Raw genomic sequence first — 26,023 nt, forward strand, 5'->3', positions numbered from 1 at the left:
GCTGTCCTATAGAGAGGGTCACATGGCAGGGAACTGAGGCCTCCTGCCAAGAGCCATGCCTGTGAGCCATCTTGGAAGTTGGATTCTCCAGCCCCAGGTAAATCCTGAAGTGACTGCAACCTTATGAGATATCCTGAACTAGAACCGCCCAGCTGAGCTGCTCTGGATCCCTGAGCCACAGAAATTGTGTGAGGCAGTAAATGTTTATTGTTTTAAGCTGCTAAATTTTGAGCTCATCTGCTACGCAGAAGCAGATAGTCAATAGATAATGTGTTTATCACTCTGACTTAATTAATGAATAAATATTTAATGCTTCTGTTTAAATTTCAAATACAGTAAATATGGGTAGATAGAACCCAGTTAAACCAAAACTCTTAGAAGTTCTCAGGTTTTAAGAATATAAAGGGGCTCTGAGACCAAAAAGTTTGAGGACCACTTCCCTAAACCTTTTACAAACTGCCCCTTCATCAAACTTTCCACAAATCGCCCCATATAAAATCACCATTTGTTTCCTCCCAGGACGCTGCCTGACACAACAATACCAAAATATAATCAATGGTTGTTGCTGTTCAGTGGGAATATGGGTGATTTTATCTTCTTAATGCTTCTTTTTTCTGTACTTCTAAAAGTTTCTATAACAATAATAGGGTTTTTTTTTTTTTTAAATAATTAGAAGAAAAGAAACTTCCCTTTTCAAAATCACCAAAAGTGAAAGTCAGAGTTAGTTCCTGTAGATGAGCCAATGGTTTAAGAGGCGGGCGGCAGGGCCCAGGTGTCCTGTGCTGTGCCGGGGGGGGGGGGGGGGGGTTGCAGGTGGCGGGGATGACTGAGCACCCCACCCATCTGACCCCAGTCAGAACAGCTCCTTCCTTTGTTTTACATATTGGGCTTCTGAATAGTATCTCATTTAAAGAAAAGTTTCCTCTGCTTAAAAAAGAGTTCAAAAACCTTTACAGTGAGAAAAATCATTAAATTTAATAAGAGTTAAATTTAGAGTACAGAAGAATCACTCAAACATTTTTTGAATGAGAATTTCCATAAAGAAAACCCTACACACTCTGAGAGAAAAACAGAAGTCTCTAACAACTTAACATAAATTCGATGATTTCAAGGGAGGCTGGGCTATTGTGGCCCTAGAAAGAGTTATATCTGGGGCTAAAGAGCTTATCTGGGGGCCCCCAAATCAAAGGGCCTAAGAGGCCAGCAGAAACACCAGGATGCCTAAGGCCAAAACAAACACAGATTAGAACCACAACTGAGGGTTATCTGCTTTTCTAGTGAAAACAAAAGCAGGAAGTACAGAACTGCCTGGTGGTTAAATACATGGGCTTCAGAGACAACTGATCTGGGTTTGAGTCCTGGGATTGAGTCTGATACTTAAAACCTATGAGACCTTGGCAGGTGACTTAGTCTCTCTGAGCTTCAAATTCCTCATCCGTAAAACGGGGGGATAAGAATTAACACAGTGAAGCCATTTTCCAAGACAGTACAGCAGTTTCTTAAAAAGTTAAACATAATTTACCATATGACCCAACAATTCTATTCCAAGGTGATGACCCAGGAGAAATGAAAACATATATCCACACGAAGACTTGTACCCAAATTTGCTTACCAGCATTCTTCATCCTACCCCAAAACAGAAATAATCCAAATGCTCACCTACTGGTGAATGGATAAACAAAATGTGGTATATCTATACAATGGAATACTACGGGGCAATGAAAAGGAATGAAACCCTGAAATATGATGTCACACCAAGGATGAACTTTGAAAGCAGTATTCTGAATGAAAGAAGCCAATCACAAAGATCATATATTATATGATTCCATGTAAATAATATGTCCAGAAAACGCAAATCTATACAGACAGAAAGTAGATTATGGTTGCCTGGGGCTGGGAACCAGGAGTTACTGCAAATGGGCATGAGGCTTCTTTTTGGGATGATGAAAATGCTTTCTGTTTGTTTTTGAGATGGGGTCTTGCTCTGTCACCCAGGTTAGTGGTTCAATCATGGCTCACTGCAGCTTTAACCTCCCAGACTTAAGTGATCCTCCTGCCTAAGCCTTCCAAGTGGCTGGGACCACAGGCATGTGCCGCCACGCCTGGCTTTTTTTTTTTTTTTTCCTGTGGTACAGACGGACTTTCCAGGCTGGTCTAGAACTCCTGGGCTTAAGTGATCCTCTACCTGGGCCTCCCAAAGTGCTGGGATTACAGGTGTGAGCCACCCCACCCAGCAATGGAAATGTTTTACAATTAGATTGTGACTGATGGATGCACAACTCTGTAAATTTACTGAAAATCATTGAATTGTACACTTAAAGTGGGCAAATTGTATAATATGTAAACTGAACCCCAAGCTATTTATAAAAAATGGGGTTTGACTCTCTAACCTCAAAGAGTTACTATAAAGATTAACCGAGATAACATATGTAAGGCAAGCTGTCTGGTACAAAGTACCTGATAAATAATAACAATGATGACAATCAGAATATGCCGTAATAATAGATTATGTAAATGTAGAATAATAGTGTAGAATAACAACAATTTATATCACTTATATAGCTCTTACCATACCACTTCAACATTTATCAACTTAATTGAACCCCCCCAACAACTTTTGGAGCAGGTATATTATCATCCTCATTTTTACAGATGGAGAAACAGAGGCACCGAGAAGTAAAGTAACTTTCCCAAGGATGCACAGCTAGTAAATGGTAGAGCGGGGATTTGAATCCTGGAGGACAAACTGCAGGGTCTGTGCTCCTAGCCATGACACTACACTGTCTCTCAGTAAACATCAGCTACGTATTGAGTTGCTACTTTAACCAGTGATGGGGTGGGAGTGCAGAAAAGGCTCACGGATGGCTCCCTAGAGGTCACGCCGGACTCAAAGCTGAGGGTTACAGAAGTTAGTCACAGGAAGAGTGTCCCAGACAGAGGGAATTGCATATATAAAGGTGTGGAGGTAAGATAACACAGGGAATAAGGGAGGATCTCGGTGGAGCTGGCATTGCCTGGGGCAGAGGGTGATGGCAGTGAGAGCAGTGAGCATGGGGCTCAGGCAAGTCCAAGGGCAAGGACACTAGCCTAAAGGCAATATGGGACCAGAGGACGAAACTCAGAGTTCCCAGCCTGCCTTTCTCTGGAAACAACTCACATTCCCCAGGCAGGTGGGGGAGGTTGACTCAGAGGCTGCTGTGAGCTCAGGGGAGCGGGGGAGCTGCCACCCCACGTTCCCACACCACTGTGAGCTAACACCCCGGCAGCCTCCCAAACACCAGCTCCACCAGCAAGAAGCAGCCGTTTCTAGCCTGCTGGAAGCAGCAGGCTCTGTAGTGCTGCCAGGAAGCTGAGCATAGCCCAGTGAGGTCAAGGGCTGACTGATGGCAGCCTCACACCCCTCATCCAAACCCAGGCACCTGTGGACCCCCAAACCAACCCCAGGGCCTGGCACAGAGCACAGTGTTCTGGCCCCTTCCCCTCACTTGGCTGCCCCTAGAGACAGAGGGACCAGCCCATGGGGTCTAGCACTTTTCTCATTCAAATTTAATACCTTCGGATCCATCGCTTTCGTTTCACCACATCTGTCCTCTATAAACATTTGCACATGCACATAAAACATTCACTGTGGCAAAAGCAAAGCTACTGGAAAGATCTACATCAATAAGGAGCTAGTTCGAAAATTCTGGTGAATCCATACTATGGAATACTACACAGCAGATAAAAATAATGGCACAGATCTGTACTGTATATGTTCTGGCATGAAAATGTCTCCAAGATATACTGTTGGGTAGGAAAAAAAGAAAATTGCAGAATAATGTGTCCAGGATACCATCACTTATGTAAAAGCTTTTTAAAAAAGAAACCTAGCTCTATATTTCTCTGAAGTCCACAAATGCATAGGCAAATGAAAAAAAATACCTGGAAAAGAAACATCACACTAACAACAGTAGTGACGGATGGACAAAAAGAAGCAAAGGAAGGGAGGAAGGAGAGAGGGAGGAAGGGAGAGACAGAAAGGACTTTTTACTTTGTACACTTCTATGTTGATTGTTTTTTACAAGAAGAATGTATTTGTGCATGTTTAGGTTCTAAAAAACATTAAAGTCTGTGAAAAACAAAACAAAATAAAGTGCATTATCACCACGCTGGTACAGGTCTCAGGGTAAATTTTCAAAGAACTGTCACATCCAGGACCTTGTCTAAGTCTTGCCATACCCTCTTCAGGGCAAGCTTCAAAACCTGATCTCACAGATTAAAAAACTGAATGCAGTGGCTCACGCCTGTAATCCCAGCACTTTGGGAGGCCGAGGTGGGTGGATCACTTTGAGGTCAGGAGTTTGAGACCAGCCTTGCCAACACGGCAAAACCCCAACTCTACTAAAAATACAAAAATTAGCTGGGTGTGGTGGCGCATGCCTGTAGTCTCAGCTACTCAAGAGGCTGAGGCAGGAGAATCGCTTGAACTCGGGAGGCTGAGGTTGCCGTCAGCCAAGATTGCACCACTGCACTCCAGCCTGGGTGACAGAGCGAGACTTGGTCTCAAAAACAAAACAAAACAAAACAAAACAAAAAAACTGGACCCACAGAGATGAAACAAGCTGCTCAAAGTCACAGGCAGGGCTGCGGGGCACTGACCCCTTCACTCCCAACCCAGTGCTCCTTCTAACCGGGAAACAAGACATCAGCAAGGGGTAGGGACTCGGCAGGGGGCTGGGAGAATGGTCTGAAGCCCGCAGCCCGTTCACAGAGCCCCTCAGGGAGGGGCAATGGGGCTTTGTCAGGCAAGAAGTCAGTCAATAATGAGGGGTGAGAAGAGCTGATGAACTTCCGCCCCCAACAAAAATTAGACATCATGACAAGCCACCCACTGCGTGGGGATGGGGCTGCCGCGTCACTCGGCAAACTGCACGTGGGAAGGAGCCTCGGGGCCATGTCCCCAAGCCCGAGATTCCACCTCTCTTCTCACCAGGGCTGCTCACCCCGGGCTCTCAGTGGAGCAGCTTGCAGCAGAGTAGTTCCAGGGATGCCTCTTGGCTCGTTTCCTAGAGCCCTCTGCAGCCAGGTGGAAGTGGAATTACACTTCTCAGAGGTTCTAGAACCTGAAGAGCAAGGTGACTAAAACCCAGCACCTCTTGGGCCAGAAATGCCACCACCTCTCTGTTCTTTCATTGACGGGAAGGTGTGTGCAGGGACCCAGGAAGCATGGCCAGGCCTCTCCAGGGACAGCCAGGAAGGTTTATTATACAGGGATGCATCAGAGGTGCCCCGGGGAACAGGGAGGTGCACAGACCTTGGCTCACAATGAGCAGGCGAGACTGCCTCCAAACAAGCCCAGGGAAGGGGGCTGTGGTTAAATCGTGGATCCTCCATTTATTCCTACAACAGGAAGCAAACCTACAAGGCTATGAGGGCAGTGACAAGAGTCAGATGCCAGTGGTTCTGATCCCGCTCTGCCACCTTGGTCAAGGTTCTGAACCTCTATGAGTTTCAGTTCCCCCATCTGTAAAATGGGTGTTATCATATATGGCTCTTAAAGCACTGTACATGGTACAGATCATGATATCTAGCTCATGAGACACAAAAATAATATAACTAAGTTAAATATGACAAGTACAAGGTATCCATAAAATCTGGAAACATAGGCTGGGCCCAGTGACTCGTGCCTGTAATCCCCAGCACTTTGGAAGGCCAAGGCAGGTGGATCACCTGAGGTCAAGAGTTCGAGACCAGGTTGGCCAACATGGTGAAATCCCATCTCTACTAAAAGTTTTAAAAAATAGCCAGGGCATGGAGGTGTACGCCTGCAATCCCAGCTACTCAGGAGGCTAAGGCAGAAGAATTGCTGGAACCTGGGAGGCAGAGGTTGCAGTGAGCCGAGATCATACCGCTGCACTCTGCCCAGACTGGGCAACAAGCGAGACTCCATCTCAAAAAAAATAAAAAAAAGAAAAAGAAAAAGAAAAAAACCTGGAAACATAAATTATATGAATGTGTATACATGTTTGTTTATATTTATTTACTCATTCATTTTACAGAGTGAAAATGTCCTAGACAGCATTGTCTATATCTGTTTTCAGACTTTATGGACATCCTCTGTTAATGTAAATAAAATATACTAATACAATAAAATAAAACATTAATAATCACTTCCTTAGCATAAGGGACCATGTTTAAGAACTTCACAGGGATTTTCTAACTTAATGTTCACAGCAAGCCCTTAAAGTGGATTTTCTTATTAGCCCCATTTTACAGAGGTGTAAACGAAATACAGAGAGCAGAAGAGACTTGTCTACGTGTTAAGCTCATGCAGGGAACTGACAAAGCCAGTTTCAGATTCAGGTAGTCTCACTTCCGAGTCCATCCCTCTACACCATTTATGACTGCAGCAAAGGCTACATACACTGAATACACGGAACAGCATTCAGAGGGTGCCAGGCATGGGGTCTGGCACAGAGGAGAGCTTTACGAAATGCAACATCCCATGAGTATTGAGCTCTTGGTGGGGAGAACCCAGATCCAACTTGTTCACCACCATATCTAGGAAAGTAATGCAAAAGAAGTTGTCTGTAAATATTTGTGGTTATCTGCAAATATTTGTGGGAGAGAAAGAAAGTTATTATGGTATTCCTTAGCCAAAGGCTGGAATCCTTGTTCCCAAAAAAATAAAGCTGGGCAAGGTGGCTTGCCTATAATCCTAGCTGCTTGGGAGGCTGAGGCACGAGGATCCCTTTAAGCTGGGAGTTTGAGACCAGCCTGGGCAACATAGTAAGACCCTATGTATAAATAAATAAATAAATAAATAAATAAATAAAAATGAATGAAGATGTTTAAACAAAAAGTCTAGGTCTGGCGCTGTGGCTCATGCCTGTAATCCCGGCACTTTGGGAGACCAATGTGGGCAGATCACTTGAGCTTAGGAATTCGAGACCAGCCGGGGCAACAAAATGAGACCCCTATCTCTACAAAAAACTTTTTTTTTTTAATTAGCTGGGTATGGTGGCAGTACACCTGTGATCCCAGCTACTAGGGAAGCTGAGGTGGAAGGATCACTTGAGCCTGGGTGGCAGAGGTTGTAGTGAGCTAAGATCGCACCACTGTACTCCTCCAGCCTGGGAGGCAGAGCGAGACCCTGTCTTAGAGGGGAAAAAAAAGTCTATGATAAATTCGAAGGTTTTCCTAGGAACGTCCACTTCCTAAGAGGAACTTGGAAGAGGGTCTGCAGACCTGCCTTGCCCACACGTCTACTGCATAGAACCTGGATTCCAAACCCTGAGCAGAGGCCAAGGCAGCTGCATGGCCGCCAAGGCACAGAGGGGCCTACCTTCCTCGGCGTCGTTCCTCAGCGAGGCCTCCAGCAGGGCCACGCTGGCCTCGAATGATACTTTCTTGCGGCGGCTGCCCGTGCTGCGCTTCCGCTCATGCTTTCGCTTGCGGTGCTGCAAGTCCTGCTCGTACTGTGCCCACTTCTTCAGCTGCTGGGCCCGGCGCTTCTGGGCGGCCCGCAGCCGCTCCAGCGTGGGCACCTTCTCCAGCAGCTGCAGCTCCGTCAGCAGGTCCACGTGGCTGGCCATGGCCACTGCCCTCCCCACGCCCTGGCTGGGGGCTAGCACAGTGCACCGGGGGCCAGGGCAGCGCGGGGCCTCTGGTGGGGCTGGGGCCTCATGGTGGGGCCTGTGGCAGAGAGGGAGACACAGATGAACACATGTGTCAGACTCCACAACTCAGATCTGATTGTCACCCCAACGCCCCGTGTTCAAAACGCTTTTGAGGTTTTCCTTCCATTGCTCCTTGAGAAAAGTGCAAATCCTTACAGTGGCTCTGTAAGTATCAGCAAGGTCTGGCTGTGCTGTCTAATGCAGCAGCCAGTAGCCACCTGTGACTATTTACATTTAAATTAGTTAGAATAAAGTAAAATAATTTAATTCCTTGGTTGCACTATCCACATTTCAAGTGCACAATCGCCACATGCTTCATATTGGACAATGCAGATAGAGAATATTTCCATCACTGCAGAAAGCTCTATTGGATAGCTTGGTTGTCTGCCTCTCTAGCCACAGCCATTTAACAGGAACCATGCCCTTTTAGTTTTCTTGTATAGAGTCACTCTACCTTTTTTTTTTTTTTTTTTTTTTTTTAAGACGCAGTCTCTCTCTGTCGCCCAGGCTGGAGTGCAGTGGCGCTATATTGGCTCACTGCAAGCTCCACCTCCAGGGTTCATGCCATTCTTCTGCCTCAGCCTCCCGAGTAGCTGGGACTACAGGTGCCCACCACCACGCCCAGCTAATTTTTTTATATTTTTAGTAGAGACGGTGTTTCACCATGTTAACCAGGATGGTCTTGATCTCCTGACCTTGTAATCCTCCCGCCTTGGCCTCCCAAAGTGCTGGGATTACAGGCGTGAGCCACTGTGCCCGGCCAAGAGTCACCCTACTTTAAGGATCTGGGTATCTGGGTGCTGGAACCAGAAGGGGTGCAGGGAGGGTCAGGACATGATGGGGGCTGCAGACCCCCCAAAATCTGGAGACTATACAAATGTCCAAGGCCTCAGAATTATGAATATCTGACACTTCTGCTCAAGCCTCTTTTGTTCTGATCACTATGAGATGCAAGTTGTTCTGGAGATGGGATGGATAGGACTAGAAACAGACCAGAAGAAATAATATGCTATTGCAGTGCTTCTCAAAGTGTGGTCTGGGAACCCCATAGGGAATCCCTGAAACCATTTCAAGAAGTCCATAGGTCAAAACTATTTTCATAACTATACTAAGATATTACTAACCTTTTCCACTCATTTTCTCATGAGTGTACAGTGGTTCCCAAAGCTATATGAAAAGTGACATTGCAACAGACTAAATGCAGAAGTAGATACAAGAATCCAGCTGCTAAGCTCAACATAAAGAATTTTGCAAAATTTTTAAACATCACTTTTCTCACTAAATTTTTTTGTTTTGAAAAATAGCTATTTTTCATCAAAATGTTATATATTATGCTTTCATAACAGTCTAATAAAAATATATTATAGATTATTATATTGTTATAATATATCTTGGGTTTATGGTTTATTTTAAAGGAATTATTACTATTTTTTAAAATTTCTCAATATTCATTTATATTATGATAAATATTGACAGATATAATCCACATAAACAAAAGCTCTTTGGGGTGCTCAATTTAAGGAACTAAAGAAATCCTAAGACCAAAAAGTTTGAAAAATGCGGAACTACTGAGACATAGAAAATCTTAAAGTTTCTCTCTTTGAATGACCTTTTAAAAAAAATTGTATCTCTTGCTCTCATGAGTCTCAGACAACATCAGGTCAACAAAATTTCAGAGTGTAAAGCCAGCTGGTCTTCCACACAGACTCTATGAACTTTCAGACACAGACGGAAAGGGTCTTAGGACAATCACTTGATCCTCTCTAAGCCTGTTCCTCCACCTGCAAAGTGTCCTATCCACCTCCCAGAAGTTACAGGTGCAAGGAATAAAAAGAGCCAGGGCTGGATGCAGTGGCTCAATGCCTGCAATCTCCAACATTTTGGGAGTCCAGGGTGGGAGGAAAGCTTGAGGCCAGGAGTTCCAGACCAGCCTGGGGAACATAGCGAGACCCTTATCTCTACAAAAAAATAAAAATATTTTTTTAAAAGAGCTGGCTCAAAACGTTAAGGCACCTAAGCAATGAGACACAAGCTTGGAGGAGGAATGGTAGGGAGACGTTAATGCAGCACATCTGTGAACCAGCAGGCAAGGCTGGTTTTGGGTTGTTGGGTAACAGGAAAGAATGGCAGGAGTCTACATCTGTGTGATGTGGCCCACTGTCGCATGAGTATTGGGTTAGCCCCTGGTTGGTTTCAGGAAGTGTTGTTAATCTCCTGGGTCGCCCGCATCACCTGCCCCTCCAAAAGCCCTTTCTACGGAAGCTGAAGAGCAGGGTTCAGCCTAAATCCTCAGGTGCTAGGTTGGGTCAGATCCAGATCGTTCTTCACGCCTCTCCCAGCTCGGAGACTGGAGGCAAAATGTGGCAAGGGGTTGGCTTGGCAATGCCCAAAGGGCAAAAGTCCCAGGGTCTGAGTGGGTGTGACCTCCAGCATACATAAGCCAGTGGCAAGTCTCAATGGGAGACAAGCTAGCTGGCTTTGGTTGCCTTTTGTTTGTTTTGTTTTGACTTCTGTTTTGAATACACTTGCAATGCACTTTCAACTAATTAACGTTTTTATTTTAGATCATCGTAGATTCACAGGGAGCTGTAACAAATAGTACAAAGAGATCCTGTGTACACTTCACCCAGTTTATCCCAGTGGTAGCATCTTGAAAACTACTACACCATATCACAGCCAGAAACCTGACAGTGATACAACCCACCAATCTTATGCCGATTTCCTTAGTTTTACATGTACTTATTTGGATGTGTTTTGGTTTATGCAACTGTATCAATGTATCTACCACCTCAGTTCATAACCACACCTATCTCCTTCTCTAAGCTCCCCCTCCAACCCACTCCTGTCCCTGCCTTGGCAATTACTAATCTGTTCCCCATCTGTAGAATTCTGTCATTTCAAAAGATGTTATATAAATAGAATCAGATAGCAGGTAACCTTTGACGATTGGTTTTTTTCACCCAGCGTCATTCCTTTGAGATTCATCCACATTGTTGCATGCATCATAGTGCATTTCTTCTTGTTGCTGGGTAGTATTCCATTTTATGGATGGCCTCAATTTCTTTAACCATTTGCCTATTGAGGAACATCTGCATTGTTTCCAGTTTAAGGCTGTTCCATTCATCTATAGATTGTGTAAACATAAGTTTTTGTTTCTCAGGAGCAAATACCCAAGAGCACAAGTGATACGGCATATGGTAATTGCATGTTTACATTTTTTTTTTTTTTTTTTTTTTTTAAATCTCACTCTGTCGCCCAGGCTGGAGTACAGAGGTGCGATCTTGGTTCACTGCAACCTCTGCCTCCCAGCTTCAAGCGATTCTCCTGCCTCAGTCTCCCAAGTAGCTGAGATTACAGGCACCCACCATCATGCCCAGCTAATTTTTTTATTTTTGTAGAGACAGGGTTTCACCATGTTGGCCAGGCCGGTCTCAAACTCCTGACCTTAGGTGATCTGCCCATGTCGACCTCCCAAAGTGCTGGGATTATAGGGATTACAGGCATGAGCCACCGCGCCTGGCGCATGTTTGCCTTTTTTTTTTTTTTTGAGACAGAGTTTTGCTCTGTCGCCCAGGCTGGAGTGTAGTAGTGCGATCTCGGCTAACTGCAAGCTCCGCCTCCCGGGTTCAAGCCATTCTCCTGCCTCAGCCTCCCAAGTAGCTGGGACTACAGGTGCCTGCCACCGCGCCCAGCTAATTTTTTGTATTTTTAGTAGAGATGGGGTTTCACTGTGTTAGCCAGGATGGTCTCGATCCACCCGCCTCAGCCTCCCAAAGTGCTGGGATTACAGGCGTGAGCCACCATGCCTGGCTGCATGTTTACTTTTAAAAGAAAACTGCCTAACTGTTCTCCAGAATGGCTGTGCTGGTTTTGTGCCCTCCAACAATGTGTGAGTGATCCAGCTCCCTGCCAGCATTTGGGATTGTCACTGCTTTCTATTTTAGCCACTTAGATAGATGTTTTGGTTGCTTTTTAAGAAGTAAGGAGCTCAAAATAGTTCAATTCACAGCCACTCAATATAATTATTATAGTCAGACCTCTCTGGGAGCTAGAAGACCACAAGTTTGTTTCACTCCACTTCCTCAAGTGAGCAAACATTTAATGAAGTCCTGTTCTGTGACGAGCCCTGATTCAGAGATGGATGTGGACCAGCTCTGCCTTCTCTCTGTCAATTTATCTTATAAATCCATTTAATTATCCCAGTAACCTAATAAAATAGCAGTACTAGGTACTATCATGCCCATTTTCCAGATAAGGAAACTGAGGCACAGAGGGATTAAGTCATTTACCCAACATACCACAGCTAGATAATGGAAGAGCCAGTCCGCCTGGGGTTCTCAAGGAAGGCTCTCCAGAATACAGGACAATGGATCTGAATCTCAGTGCAGAAGCAGGATTTCACCAGTTGAAAGGAGCAGACACGAGCTGAGAGGGAGTCAGGCAGCGTTCAAAGGTGTACAGAGTGGCTGACCACAATGGAGGGAACTCTGGAAACCAACACACACAAACATGGCCCAAAGAGGACGTGGCTGCCCAGCCCAAAAGGAGCAGAGAAGTCTTGTTGGCAGTGATGAGCCACTTGTGGCTGTGGGCCAGGCCTAACCAGAAAGTCCCCCTGCGATCCACATCATGTTTGTTGGTTTGTTTGGTCGAAGTCCGCACCATGTTTTACAATATTTTAATTCATTGCTAACATTTACAACTTGGAGATTTTATATCCAACATCGGAGGTTTGGCTTTTCTTAGAACATCTTGGTATGTGGCCACAGTGGACTCAGACGGCATCACCATCAACTGGTGTAGAGTCGGGCTGTCCCCTTTAGATAGGGCACATACCCTCTCCATTACCATAGTCCCCAATGCTCCCCATTACTCTTGCCTGACTGCCCTCACTGACTGACATCATTTGCCAGCTCCAATGTCATTTGAGTTTGCAAGCTCTGTTTTAGGCAGAATGAGACAGCAGTTTCCAAATAACCAGAGCTCCAATCTGCATAAGAAAGGAAGGAGAGCCTGTGAGTTTCCCCAACACAGAGCAGGACGAACACAGCAGCTGGGCAGCCCCAAGACAGGGCACTGGCCTGGGTGCTGCGGCAGCCCACGGCAGCCAGGTTCCAATGGGCTGCAGCCTGGCCTCCTCATGAGACCTGGGCTCACCTGTCCACACTTCCAGAGAAAGCCCCAGAGGGTAGTAGGAACACAACCCAACTGCCAGGACCTGGGAGAGCAATGGCTATCATCAACACTTAAAGGGGATCCCCAAGGAAGACCTCATTTGGAGGAACAAGGAAGTACAAGGAAGCAGTTGTGTGCACCCCAAGAACAGACACCAGCCTCCAGAGCTGTCCAACAAGCAATTCGACAAAGGTACTTGTGGTCAACGGCTGTCTCAGGAGGTGGCAAGTTCCTCATCACTCACTGGAGGATAAAATTTCCACCCGTGTCAGACTGGCCTAAGTATTTGGTGAGATGTCTTTCAGCCCTAAGACCCTGTACATAGTTACTCACTTCTTCATTATTATGACTGATCACCTCTGAGTGTGAGGTACCAAAAACATGCTAAAAGTAACGATAAGAGTAATGGCACCAATCACTTATGCTGTTAAAGCACTTTATCCCTTTCAAAGAACTTCCCCAGCCATCATCTCAGTCAAGTGCTTCCCTAAGTGTGGAAGGAGAATCCACTCCAAGGAAATTTTCAAAAGTACAGGAACAAGTCTTGACGTAACATGGACCCACACAGACAGCAGGGTATATACACTTTTCACTTCTCTTTTTAATCTTTCAGACTTTCTCCAGAGAAAAGTGTCAGTCCGATGCTAATAGATCCTTAACATCTTTATAACCATGCCAATCCTCCTTGTAAACAAAGAGAAAGCAGGCCTCAGGCTCCTGGCCTGGGCAAGCCACTGTATCTAGGATAGAATATAATAGCATTGTTTTGTTTCCTGTGGATTTGTTTACACAATTACTGTTTATTTATGGTTGTGATATAAAATTTCCTTTTTAAACAAATCGATTTCAGTTGGAAATATCAAGTTGATAGTAAAGAAAAATTTAATGACAATGGCATTTAGTGTTGGCAAAACTTATGAGTGACTGACATTTGGGAAACCCGTCTTGCCACTTATCCTCATGGCAATAATCTTACAAGAGAAACACTCATATAAACTCATTATTTTGTTTGACATATATTTAGGGGGCACCTACCACATGCCAGGCCTGTGCTCAGGGCTAGAGAGGCAGCAGGGTGAGGGCAGACACAGTCCCTGTGCAGTGGATGGATGGCACAGACACACAGGAGTGGGTGACGTGCTCCAAGGATACAGAGGCTGAGCAGTAACTAAACTTGGGGCCTGACTCACAGCACAGTGCTCCCTCCATGGGCCCCAGGGTGGCAGGCCCCAGGCAGACAGAAGGCACCACTGCAGTGTCCTCCCTACTCCCAGCAAAAGAATTAAGGGCAGTTGCCCAGCCCCCTGGAGAAAGGTGAGAACAATGTCTCCCAGGGGCCAGTAAAAGGGGCCAGAGGCACATTTTCTCTGACTTGGCCCTCCCCACCAGCCCCTCCCACCTCGCCCCTCTGGGTTCCTTGGAGCTGGGGCTCGAGGACAGCTCCCTCTTGATTACTGGTTTTCAGGTGACCTACTTTCCCCCAATAGACCCATACATCTCCTCCCACCCCCGTCTGAGAAAACCCTGCTTGGTCTAATTAAAGAACTGCCATGGTGCTGCAAACACAGCAGCGGGGCAGCCCCAAGACAGGGCACTGGCCTGGGTGCTGAGGCAGCCCACGGCAGCCATGGCTCCAATGGGCTGCAGACTGGCCTCCTTGTGAGACCTGGGCTCACCGATCCACGCTTCCAGAGAAAGCCCCAGAGGGTGATGGGAACACAGCCCAAACTGCCAGGATCTGGGAGAGCAAGGGTTACCATCAACACTTAAAGGGGATCCCCAAGGAAGACCTCGTTTGGAGGAAAACCAGCTCCATGGAGATATAGCAAGTCCAGCATTGGAAAATCTAGACGGACCATCCTACAGAGAACGGGACACATGGGCCCACAAGTCAACAGTGTCCAGGACTGGCAAGACATCTGTGGGAGGGATCTGTGGAGGCCAGGTCGGGTGAGGTCATCCAGGAAGTAGGTGTGATATGAGAAGAGAAATCAGAAGCAAGGGGAAATAGGGCAGGGTACTTAATTTTTCTAACATCTGGGTGGATGAACAAAAATAGTTTGATTGTGACCAGCAGGAAGTCTGAGGCCAAGGCACTTGACCCTTGGGGAAGCAGAAACAGGCCGCTGAGGTGTGTTCACCTCTTCCCCCAGAGCCTTAACTCAGTCCCTGTTGTCTGACAAAGTCTGAACTTCATTCCTCGTGTTGACCCCAAAGGGAGAGACAGAGTCAGTGCATATCTGGGGAAGCAGAGACTCAGCTCCAGAGAGCTGACCCTTTAAGGGAAGGGCAAGAAAGTATGGCAGGGTACACCTCAGCCCTCCCACAATACACTCCTTTGAATAATAGCACCACCCAAAGTATGGCAGGGAAGTGGGCAGGATGTACTACAGAACTCCTCACACTCCACACCCTTAAAAAAGAAAGATGACTATTACAAGAGTTGTTTGGGGGACTAAATACACCTCTGGGAAAACTACAGAGGCACTGGTTTGGTGGTGGTCTGTGTATTCCCACATTATTAGTCAGTGCTGGGTCCTGATGGGCCCGAGAATGTCAGCAGCCACCTGAGCCCTGCCGCAGTGATTGGTTGGGGCTAGGCACGTGTCCTGAGTTGGCCCAATCAGAAGCTCTCTCTTCTCACAAGCTGTGAACTGGCAGCATAACACCGGGTTGCTCCTGGAAGCCATCTTGCCACCATCTCTGCAGGAAGCTGGCTTTTGGATGAAGCCAGTGCTTGGCAGTCACCAGAGGGGAACAGGGTCCTTTAACTAAGGGGTCGCAGGACTTCAGTTATCCAAGCCAACAAAAGCCCCTTTATTATTTGAGCCGGTTGAATTGGATGCTGCTACCTGTAGCCAAAAGCACCTTAAGAGACAGCAACGATGTTTTTAGGGGTGCAGAAATAGGGACCCCAGAGGCAACTGTTGCTTGTAGCAAAATGAATGGCCTCTCGCTGAGGCATATTACCAAATACCTTCTCTTACCCCTACAATCGTTATTTCTTGGCCGTTCAGGCCCGAGGTGAGGCCCAGCTTTGAGGAAGGGTAGGAAGGTCAAAGCCAGGTTCTCAGAGAAGCCCTGCCCACTCGGCTAGGAGAAGGGGGCCCAGGCTTTGTTCCTTCTTAATTCTGGGGGAGCAGTCGGTTGACACATCTTTGAACTCGAGCCTAGTACCTCGAGAAAAACAACACGAAGGAAGGTGAATTCAAATTTAAGAGATTTTAAAATATGAGTCAGAAAGTGTTTCAAAGTTCACACTGTTAAAAGGAAATGTGAAGATTTGTTTTCATGTTCTTCAGCTATTCTTCTCCACACAATATTGGCAGCAGCCTGGAGGAAGGCGATGGGTCCTTTTCTCCTTGTGTTTCCTGTACCATTGAGCACGAGGGAAAGAAGAAAACAAAACAAACAGTGCTGGCTTTCCTACTCCTGGGATCTCACTCGGGACCTACTTTTTCTCCTAAAGGATGTACACCCCCGCCCTCCCACAACACACTTCTTTGAATAATAGCATTTTTTTTTTTTTCAAGCATAAAGATGCTTTAACTCATGAGCAAAGAGACTTCTGGGGCCCTTGGTGCTCCAAATACCTGAATTAGAAATCACTGTTGTCTCCCCTAATCTCATTCCCATGGGATTTTTGTGGACTGATTGTCCTACTCCTGCTAGGATGAACCTTCTAGACTTTGGGCCTTGTCATCATAGACAGATCTCCTGGTTTTAAATTGGTTGTGAAACTCAGATCCCCACAGGCCTGCTCTGTAACTCCAATTCTCCCAGCTGTGCTCCTTCATTCAGATCTCTGACTTGTCACTGTCCCCTGAAGCCCATTGACTATATAACCCCATTTGGCAGGACTTTGTGTGTATTGGGGAGGCTGAAGGTAGAGGAGGCAGGATTCAAAAACCACACATTCAACAAGAACAAAGATGAAACAACTCATGTATCTTGAGCTGTCCCAGGAAAAGAATCAGGTCATCATGTCCAGCAGTGGAACAATAACAGACCTGCTGACCTGTGTCTGAATTGGCTGGGCCATATTGGGAGCAGAGGACCAGGTGTTAACAAAAGCCAACAAGAAAGGATCAGCTTTGTTCCAGGCCTCTGGAGGGCACAGTGAGGCTCAGGCATGGTAATATGAAGAAGTGGAATCTGCAGCCTGGGCAACATAGCAAGACCCCATCTCTACAAAAAAAAACAATTAAAATTAGCCAGGTGTGGTGGCGTGTGCCTCTAGTCCCAGCTACTTGGGAGGCTGAGGTGGGAGGATCACTTGAGCTTAGGGGTTGGAGGCTGCACTGAGCTATGATGACACCACCCCACTCTAGCCTGGGTGACAGAACAAGACCCTGTCTCTGAAAATAAAAAATAAAAATAAATCATTTAAAAAATAAATACATGAATAATTTTTTAAAAGAACAACTAGGATCAGCCTGGCATGAGGATAAACTGTCTAACAGTGATAATTCAACAAAGTCTAGCCACTGCATGATGCTGGAGTCCCCACTGCCAGGAACTCCATGGCCTTTAGAGCTCTATGTTGGGTGGTAGATGGGACTGGCCCCGTGAAGGCCCGTGAGCCCCAATCCTGGCCTGCAGGGGACGGCATCGTATTGGGACTAAGCAGTCTATCATGCGTATCTGCACCCAGCATTTGGTAACCACCAGGCTACACAACTTGCAAGGCCCATTTTAAGCAGATACTGATTGATGATTTGGATTGGTTCTGCCTGTCAGGGTGAAGCCGCTCTCTCAGGCTCAGCCCCAAGAAAACTTCAAAGGAGGCCACAGCTCAAACAGGTAAAGGAAAACCCATGAACACACCCATCTTCCATGCTGAGCTTCCCCGCAAGATCTTCAACCCAGGGAAGCCCACACACTTGTGGGTAAGTACAGCAGTGTTGAGAAGGCCATAGGGGACAGGAACAAGGGTGCCAAGGACAGGGGCACTCACAAAGCTGACATGATGTCTACAAACACATTAGTCAGTCACAGTCACGGTGCTAAACCAAACAGCCTGTCTTCTAAAGAAGCTTATGTAATAGCTAAGCTTGGGGAAACGGGAGTTAAATTACAAACAGTTTCTCCAGGCTTGAGGGAGTGTGGTCCACCCCCTCCCTTCACAGGGAGATAAAAACTCCCTTTGCAGCTGGAGGGATCATTTTCCAAAGGAGACCACCTGTGGCTACGGAACACACTCCTGGGTTACACAGGTATTAAACAGGGGATGGCCCTTCACATCGGGTAGGCCGGGGGTGGCCTCTAATCCCTGCCTTTCTCTCCCAGCATGACACTCGTGACAAAACTTTCCTCTGTTGTGCCACCACTTAGGTTGGTGGTGGCTACTTGGTGCACTGTGAGGAGAGGGATTACGAAGCCATGTGTGATAACGGGAAGAATGTATGTTGTGATTAATTAGCAAAGCCTGCCACGGCTGAAGAGATGGGAAGTAGCTGCCTGCATCCTGAGTACACAATTCTGTTCTACATCATGCTGCCTCAGAGCCTGGCATCCAATAGTTGCCTTTGTATCCACTGATTAAAATCCTTGGCTGGGCATGGTGTTTTATGCCTGTAATCCTAGCACTTTGGGAAGCCGAGGATCTAGAAAGTTATCAGATATGAGTGGAAAGGCCCCTCAAATCCCAGGATATCATCCAAACAACAGCAAAAACTCACCGTGGCATCAGTAGATAAGCATCAAGAAAATCTCAGGTTCATGTCGGAATTTTTCCAGTAACCCACCCTAGGGGGCAAAGGAAGAACTGTACTCCACCTGTTAAGGTGACTAGATCCAGACTCTAGGAACTCAAGCAGACGAGGGCAGCCCCTGTTTTGCTCCATATGGATGTTAGCAAGTATTTGTCCTATTGCAAATTGGTCTGTCTGCTTTGTTAACCAAAATGTCCCCTTATCTCCCTGATCACTAATACCATGGATTTTCTGACATCTCATTGCATTTTACCAGGAAGATCTTCTAAATAACTTGCAGCTCTTTTACAGTTTTTTCTAATTCCTACTTCCCCCTGCCAAGCCTGGCCCTGGAATGTGGGGAGATGGCATGCTGTTGGTAATTGAATAGGGTCCATTCAGGAATGGAGAAGGACCAAGGCACTGTCGCCAACTGACACCCTTCCTCATCCAGATCTGGGGATCACTGTCTTGTCCATTCCAAGCATCTTGGGCTCTACATCATTACCAGCATGAGAGAGGAAGGGGAACATAGTTTGCTGCCTAGTAAGACCACTCTCCCCATTTCAGAAACCTCGAATATCCCTAACAAGCTATCTCTTCCCCTTTAGCTAGGGATGTTCTTAGCCAATTAGGAAGTAGTTGGGATAGATTTTTTTTCTTTTTGTTTTGGATGCAGAGTCTAACTCTGCTGCCCAGGCTGGAGTGTGTTGGTATGATCTCAACTCACTGCAACCTCTGCCTCCTGGGTTCAAGTAATTCTCCTGCTTCGGCCTCCTGAGTAGTTGAGATTACAGGCATGCACCACCATGCCCAGCTAATTTTTGTATTTGTAGCAAAGACAGGGTTTCACCATGTTGGCCAGGCTGGTCTTGAACTCCTGACTTCCATTGATTCCATCCATCTTTGCCTCTCAAAACGCTGGGATTATAGGCGTGAGCCACCGTACCCAGCCTGGGATGGGAAATTTTTAAATCTTTTCATATAGTTTGTTCACTGAAGTTCAGAGAATAATTCCAAGGAAACAGGGACGATTAAAAGCATAGAATTGAACTTGAAGGAAAAAGTCCTACCTTGGAGGACAAAAGAATGAGAAGAGGAAGACAGAGGGCAACACAGAGAGCAGATTCCAATTAAGTGCAGGATGGAACTGACATTCGAACCAACGTCTACCTAACTCCAAAGCCTACACCCATAAAAAGCAGAAGGAGAAGAAGGAACTGGGAAAATCTCTAAAGGAACCATAAGTGCTTTAACAGATCTTTCTCATGAATTGCAAGAAGATTTCAGAAAACTCACAGTATTTATGACCAGGGAGATGGGGACATTTTGGCCAACAAACCAGACAGACCAACTGGTAATAGAACAAATACTTGCTGAAGTCAGTATAGAGTAAAACATATACGCTTAATGAAATTAAAGGCTAACATTGCAGAACCTATAAACTAGATACATGAAATGAACCTAGAAACAAAGAATGCCAGGTAATCATGGCAGCTTCTGTGTCCAGCATACCTTCCACCTGCCAAGTTCTTTGCATGTAACCTTTCTGGGAATCACTGCACCAACTCTGCAATGTAGATATTGTTCCCATTTCAGAGAGGAGAAAACTGGGACTCAGAGAGGTTAGGGAACTCGTAACTAGGGCTGATGTTCCAGATGTGTGTGGTTGGCATCTCTTCTGATTAGTCTGGCATCTGTTTTGATTGGTCAGTCTCTATGCCATTAGTTAAGTATTTTTAATATCCTCCCTGCTTAAAAATAAAAGAAAAAATGTCGGACAGGAAAGATGAGCCACAGAGGCATGACTGTAAGAGGAGTCCTTGAAGGAAAATAAATGAAATCTATGCAGAGTAAGGATAACTGATTAAAGTCATAACTTCCCTTACTGTTGGAGCTGTCATCACTTTTGGAGGCTTGGGCAGGAAATATATCTCATCCTAAATTTCATAAAATCTGCCTTCCAAACCCCGATAGGCTCAACCCCCTATGGGTGCTCCTTTTTTCAGTGAGCATTTTTGTGTGTTTGTTTTTGTTTTTGTTTTTGTTTTTGTTTTTGTTTTGAGACAAAGTCTCTGTCACCCAGGCTGGAGTGCAGTGGCACTATCTCGGCAGCTCACTGCAACCTCAACTTCCCAGGTTCAAGTGATTCTCCTGCTTCAGCCTCCTGAGTGCCTGGGACTACAGGGAAGTGCCACCCCGCCCGGCTAATTTTTGTATTTTTAGCAGAGACAGGGTTTCACCATGTTGGCCAGGCTGGTCTCAAACTCCTGACCTCAAGTGATCCGCCGGCCTCAGCCTCCCAAAGTGCTGGGATTACAGGCGTGAGCCACTGTGCCCAGCCTCAGTGAGTACTTTCTCACTTTCACTTCACCCGGTAACTCCCAAACCAGATTCGTAACAGCAACTGGCCTCTCTCCTCTTCTGTCTGAGAGATGAAACTGCTAGTAGAATAAAACAGAAAGTTTCCAGATGCTCTACATTTTGGTAAGTGAAGTTTCCATCCAATAGGCAGGTTTTGAAGTCTCAGTACTGGATCTATGACCTTCCAGGTCACCATGCAGAGAAGCAGGCTGTAGTATTCTGCCTTTAGAGCATTGCTTCTGTTCCTCCCCTCTTTGATCTCCAGCCAAAGTTCCTCCACTTTGATTCCCTCCTCTTGGGTACACAGAACTCCAAGCACACCTCCGCTTCCCTCTCACCAGTTGTATTTCCTTTGAACATGGTAACTTCTCTATAAGCCATAGTTTCATCCCACGAAAGTGATGTTGCTAACACGATTGAATTTATCTCCTCATGTTAAAATCTCAGGTTCACTTTGTTAACTGCTTTGGTCTACACTCAAATGTCTGGAGCTCTACGACCACACCCATCCTTCTACTCAGCAAATTCCTGAACACCCTGTTTCATACTCGATGCCACAATGAGTAACTACTAGTTTCAGGATTTTCTTCTGGCAATTTTCTCTGTGAATTCACTTCCATTTTTAATTTAAAGCCTATTTAGCCAATAAACAAATATTTATTGCCATCTATATGAGGCAGGCAATAAAGTAGGGTGGCTCTAAGGATCCCTTAATGAACAAACCTATTGATCAGAGAGGTCCTGCTTCTAGTAAGGGCAAAGTAGCTCTTTCTGGACCAAACTTCCCACACAAAACTATTACGAATTCTAGACAAGAAAGAAAAAAAAGATTGGAAGGCACTAAATGTTCAACTACAAGCAAGTAGAAACTGCAGAGGAGGCAACACCTGAAAGAAAGAAATGGCACGGCCGGGCGCGGTAGCTCACGCCTGTAACCCCAGCACTTTGGGAGGCCAAGGCAGGCGGATCACGAGGTCAGAACATCGAGACCATCCTGGCTAACATGGTGAAACCCCATCTCTACTAAAAATACAAAACATTAGCTGAGCGTGGTGGCGGGCGCCTGTAGTCCCAGCTACTTGGAAGGCTGAGGCAGGAGAATGGTGTGAACCCTGGAGGCAGAGCTTGCAGTGAGCCAACATAGCGCCACTGCACTCCAGCCTGGGGGACAGAGTGAGACTCTGTCTCAAAAAAAAAAAGAAAAAAAAGAAATGGCACTAGGTAACTTTCGTGTTTTTATAGCTTTTTACTTGTGGGAAGCCCCCAGGCAATGCTGTACTTACTAGCTAAAACTTGGATAGAAAACCAAACCACTGTCTTACTATTTGAGAAGTTTAAAGACAGAGTTCAGGTAACCACAGCTGGAAAATAAGGAGAAATATCCCAGACAAGAATCACAGAACAGTAGCCCGAAATTCTGAGTATAAACAGTGCCCAAATCTCACTGAATGATACATACAGGGCAGACTTCAAGTAGTTCAACTAAAGCTAAATGAATTGAACAAAGATTTCACATGTTGCCCTGTTGCCCACCCAAGGAAGACTGAGTTTGGAGTTTGAGTTTGGTCAAGTTAATTGCCTGATATATATATATATAAAATATATATAAATATTATTTATATTATAATATATAATATATAAATATTATTTATATTATAATATATAATATATAAATATTATTTATATTATAATATATAATATATAAATATTATTTATATTATAATATTATATATATATTTCTGAGGAATAGGAAAGAATTCAGAGTCTCTTCAGGTCTCATTCACAACATTTAGGGTGTAATCCAAAATTACTAGGCAAATTAAAAACAAACAAACGGGAAAATGTAACTCAAATTCAAGAGAAAAGGCAATCAATGGAGACCAATCTCAATGTGACCCAGGTGTTGGAAATAATAAAGATCTGTAAAGCAGTTATTACTTTGCTCAAGAATGTAAAGGAAATTATGCTTATAATAAAAGAACAGATAGGAAATCTCAGCAGCAACATCGAAATTACCAAAAAAAAGAACCCAAAGCATCAATTCCACTAAATTCTCACCAATACCTTCCTCTGCAACTCTTTGGGTGGTGTCTCTCACTAGGGACAGTTACAAAGTTCTAATGTATTTATTTCAATGACCACTTTTAAGCACCTTCCAAGTGCCAGGTTCCAGACAGCCTTTGGGGCACAAAAATATGTCACAAAGACCAGATTTTCTTCTCTGACAATGTCTATATAGCCCACTAGTCACTTCTCGTATCTTCCCTTCTCATTCAGGTCTTAAATTTTAAAAAGAGATTAAAGTCCTGCTGCGGCATCTTTCCAGAGCTTCGTAGTGCTTCCCCCTTAGCTTCCAGATCACTCCTGGTGGAGCCATTTGCTCCAAATAAAGCACATAGGAATGAGAGGCAGGCTGTCAGGTTTGACACATGTGAATATTCTCCCTCCACTGGCTGAGAGCCAGGTCAGTTCTACCAAAAACTCTGGGACATCACAGGAAGTCCATGGGGAGGCACTCACCATTACAACATCTCTTTCCCCAGTTCTACTCTGCTTTTGCAAAATCTGTTAGGAAAGAGGTTCTCAAACTTGGCATTGGAATCACTTGGAGATGCTGGGAATATACATGGAGATCACAGAGAAAGGCCACTACGAATCTATCAGAATGGTCAAATTTTTTTTGAGACAGAAAATGCCAACTTTGGCAAAAATTCTTACACACTGAGTGGGAACATAAATTAGTACAACCACTTTTTAAAGCTGTTCAGCAGTGTCTTGTAAAATTAAACACAGGCATGTCCTATAATCCAGCAATTGAATTCCTAGGAATACACCCAGCAGAAATTTCTTTTCTTTTGAGACGAAGTTTCACTCTTGTTGCCCAGGCTGGAGGAGTGCAATGGCGCAATCTCGGCTCACCGCATCCTCCGCCTCCTGGGTTCAAGCAATTCTCCTGCCTCAGCCTCCTGAGGAGCTGGGATTACAGCCATGTGCCACCACGCCCGGCTAATTTTGTATTTTTAGTAGAGACAGGGTTTCTCCGTGTTGGTCAGGCTGGTCTCGAACTCCCAACCTGAGGTGATCCGCCTGCCTAGGCCTCCCAAAGTACTGGAATTATAGGCGTGAGCCACTGCGCCCAGTCAGAAATTTCTATATACATTCACTAAAAGGCATTCACAAGAATGTTAATTGCACTATTTCTAATAGACGCAAACTATAAACAACCCAAAATGCCCCCAACAGTAGTTTAGAGAAAAAATATGGTTTGTTCACACAATAGAACATTGTACAGCAATGAGAATGAACAATATACAATTACACTCAACAATATGGATGACTCTCACAAACAATGTTAACCAAAATAACCCAAACACACAAAACTGCATGCTATATGATTGCATTTATGTAAAATTCAACAACAGGCAAAACTAATCTATGCGGTTTCAGGGTGTGGGGAGTGACTGGAAAGGGACATACAGGGTAGGGGAGGGGGATTCTGGAGTGCTGTTAGCGCCCCAAGCAGGATATGGGTTAGACAGGTTCAGTTTGTGAAAAATTGATTCATTTAAGATTTGTGTACTTTTGTGTATTTGTTTTTCCTTAAGAAATCACCACAATTTTTTTTTTTTTTTTTTTTTTAAATACTGCTGTCTGGGTCCCTCCTCTTCAGATTCTAGTTTAATTGGTCTGGAATGCAGCCAGAAATTGACATTTTTAAAAGCTCCCCAGGTGGGTCTCATGTGCACCCAAGAACCACTGTATCAGAACCTGGCAACTCTCCTATTTCTTGGAGCAGAAAGTGCTGCTGCTTCTCCAGAAAGGCTAAAAGCCGGATGTTTTTGGTAGAACACTAGTAGCACCAGAGGATGTTAATAGGAGTTACATGAAAAAAAGTCTTCTATAGTCATATATGTAATATATTTATTTTTATTTTATTTTATCTTTTTTGAGATAGGGTCTCAGTATGCTGCCCAGGCTGATCTCAAACTCCTGGGTTCAATCAATCCTCCCGCCTCAGCCTCCTAAGCAGCTGGGATTATAGCTACTACCACGCCCAGCTAGTAATATATTTCATTACAATTATCAACTGTTATTGAACACTCACTGCATTCCTGGAGCTAAGCTATATGTTTTAGCTACTCATACTATCTCATGTAATCTTCACAGCAAGCCTATGAGAAAGGTACTATTAATCCCTATTTTATAGAAGGGCAGACTAAGCTCAGTGGGGTTAAGTAATTGCCCAATGTCCAGTAAGCAATAGGGCTGGGATTCAAATCCAGAGTGGCTTTGACACTGAAACCCATGCTCTTTTTTATTTTTTCCTTTTTCTTCCAAGAATTACAAGGGGTCAGGTACAGTGGTTCATGCCTGAATCCCAGCACTTTGGGAGGCCAAGATGGAAGGATGGTTTGAGCTCAGGAGTTTGAGAGTAGCCTGGACAATACAGTGAGACTTCATCTCTACAAAACATTAAAAAATTAGCTGGGTGTGTTGGCTCCCACCTGTAGTCCCAGCAACTCAGGAGGCTGAGGTGGGAGGATCGCCTGAGCCCAGGAGGTGGAGGCTGCAGTGAACTGTGATTGCACCACTGCACGATCACAGATCACTGCACTCTAGCCTGGGCAACAGAGTAAGATCTTGTCTCAAGAAAAAAAAAAAAAAGAGGACAATCAGTGAAGCCTACACACTCGACTAATGCCCTAAATTCCCTGTCCAGACAGCACCGGACTGCAGGAGTTAACAGAGCCTTTGCTATGGTAATCTGAGCTGTGAGGTGAAGACAAGAATATTGAATGCAGCAGTTCCCAAAGTGGTTTCCTTGCCTCCACCGCTTACCTTCCAAACCACCATCCACATCACTGGTGGAGTTTTCACTCTTAAGCCAAGTTTGATCCTGTATTTCCTTTGGAGGGAAGCATCTTGATGGCTCCCACTGCCTATGCTGTCCAGTTTCAAGCTCTCAGCCTAAACCATCCAATATCTGGACCTTGACATTTTAGCTTTCTCTCTGGCCAGCCTAACTTCCCTCCCCACCTCCAACTCACTAAATACCTAATTTTCCAGGTGCACCCAACAAGACTGATGGATTCACTCCTCCCCAGTGGTACTCACCATTTGCTGAGACTCTAC

General features: G+C 45.2%; 1 protein-coding gene across 2 annotated transcripts in view; it reads right to left on the reverse strand.

Annotated features, from left to right (window-relative positions):
* Positions 1–26,023, reverse strand: part of PPP1R16B (protein phosphatase 1 regulatory subunit 16B) — a 119,453-nt gene that overhangs the window by 80,896 nt on the left and 12,534 nt on the right. For both annotated transcript variants that reach the window (XM_025400127.1, XM_025400126.1), the window contains exon 2: positions 7,325–7,674. In XM_025400127.1, coding sequence (XP_025255912.1) covers positions 7,325–7,574 — 250 coding nt within the window. In that variant the 5' untranslated portion in view covers positions 7,575–7,674. The remainder of the gene's footprint in view (positions 1–7,324; positions 7,675–26,023) is intronic.

The sequence above is a fragment of the Theropithecus gelada genome, chromosome 10 (assembly GCF_003255815.1).
Source record: "Theropithecus gelada isolate Dixy chromosome 10, Tgel_1.0, whole genome shotgun sequence".
NCBI classification, from domain to species: Eukaryota; Metazoa; Chordata; class Mammalia; order Primates; family Cercopithecidae; genus Theropithecus; species Theropithecus gelada.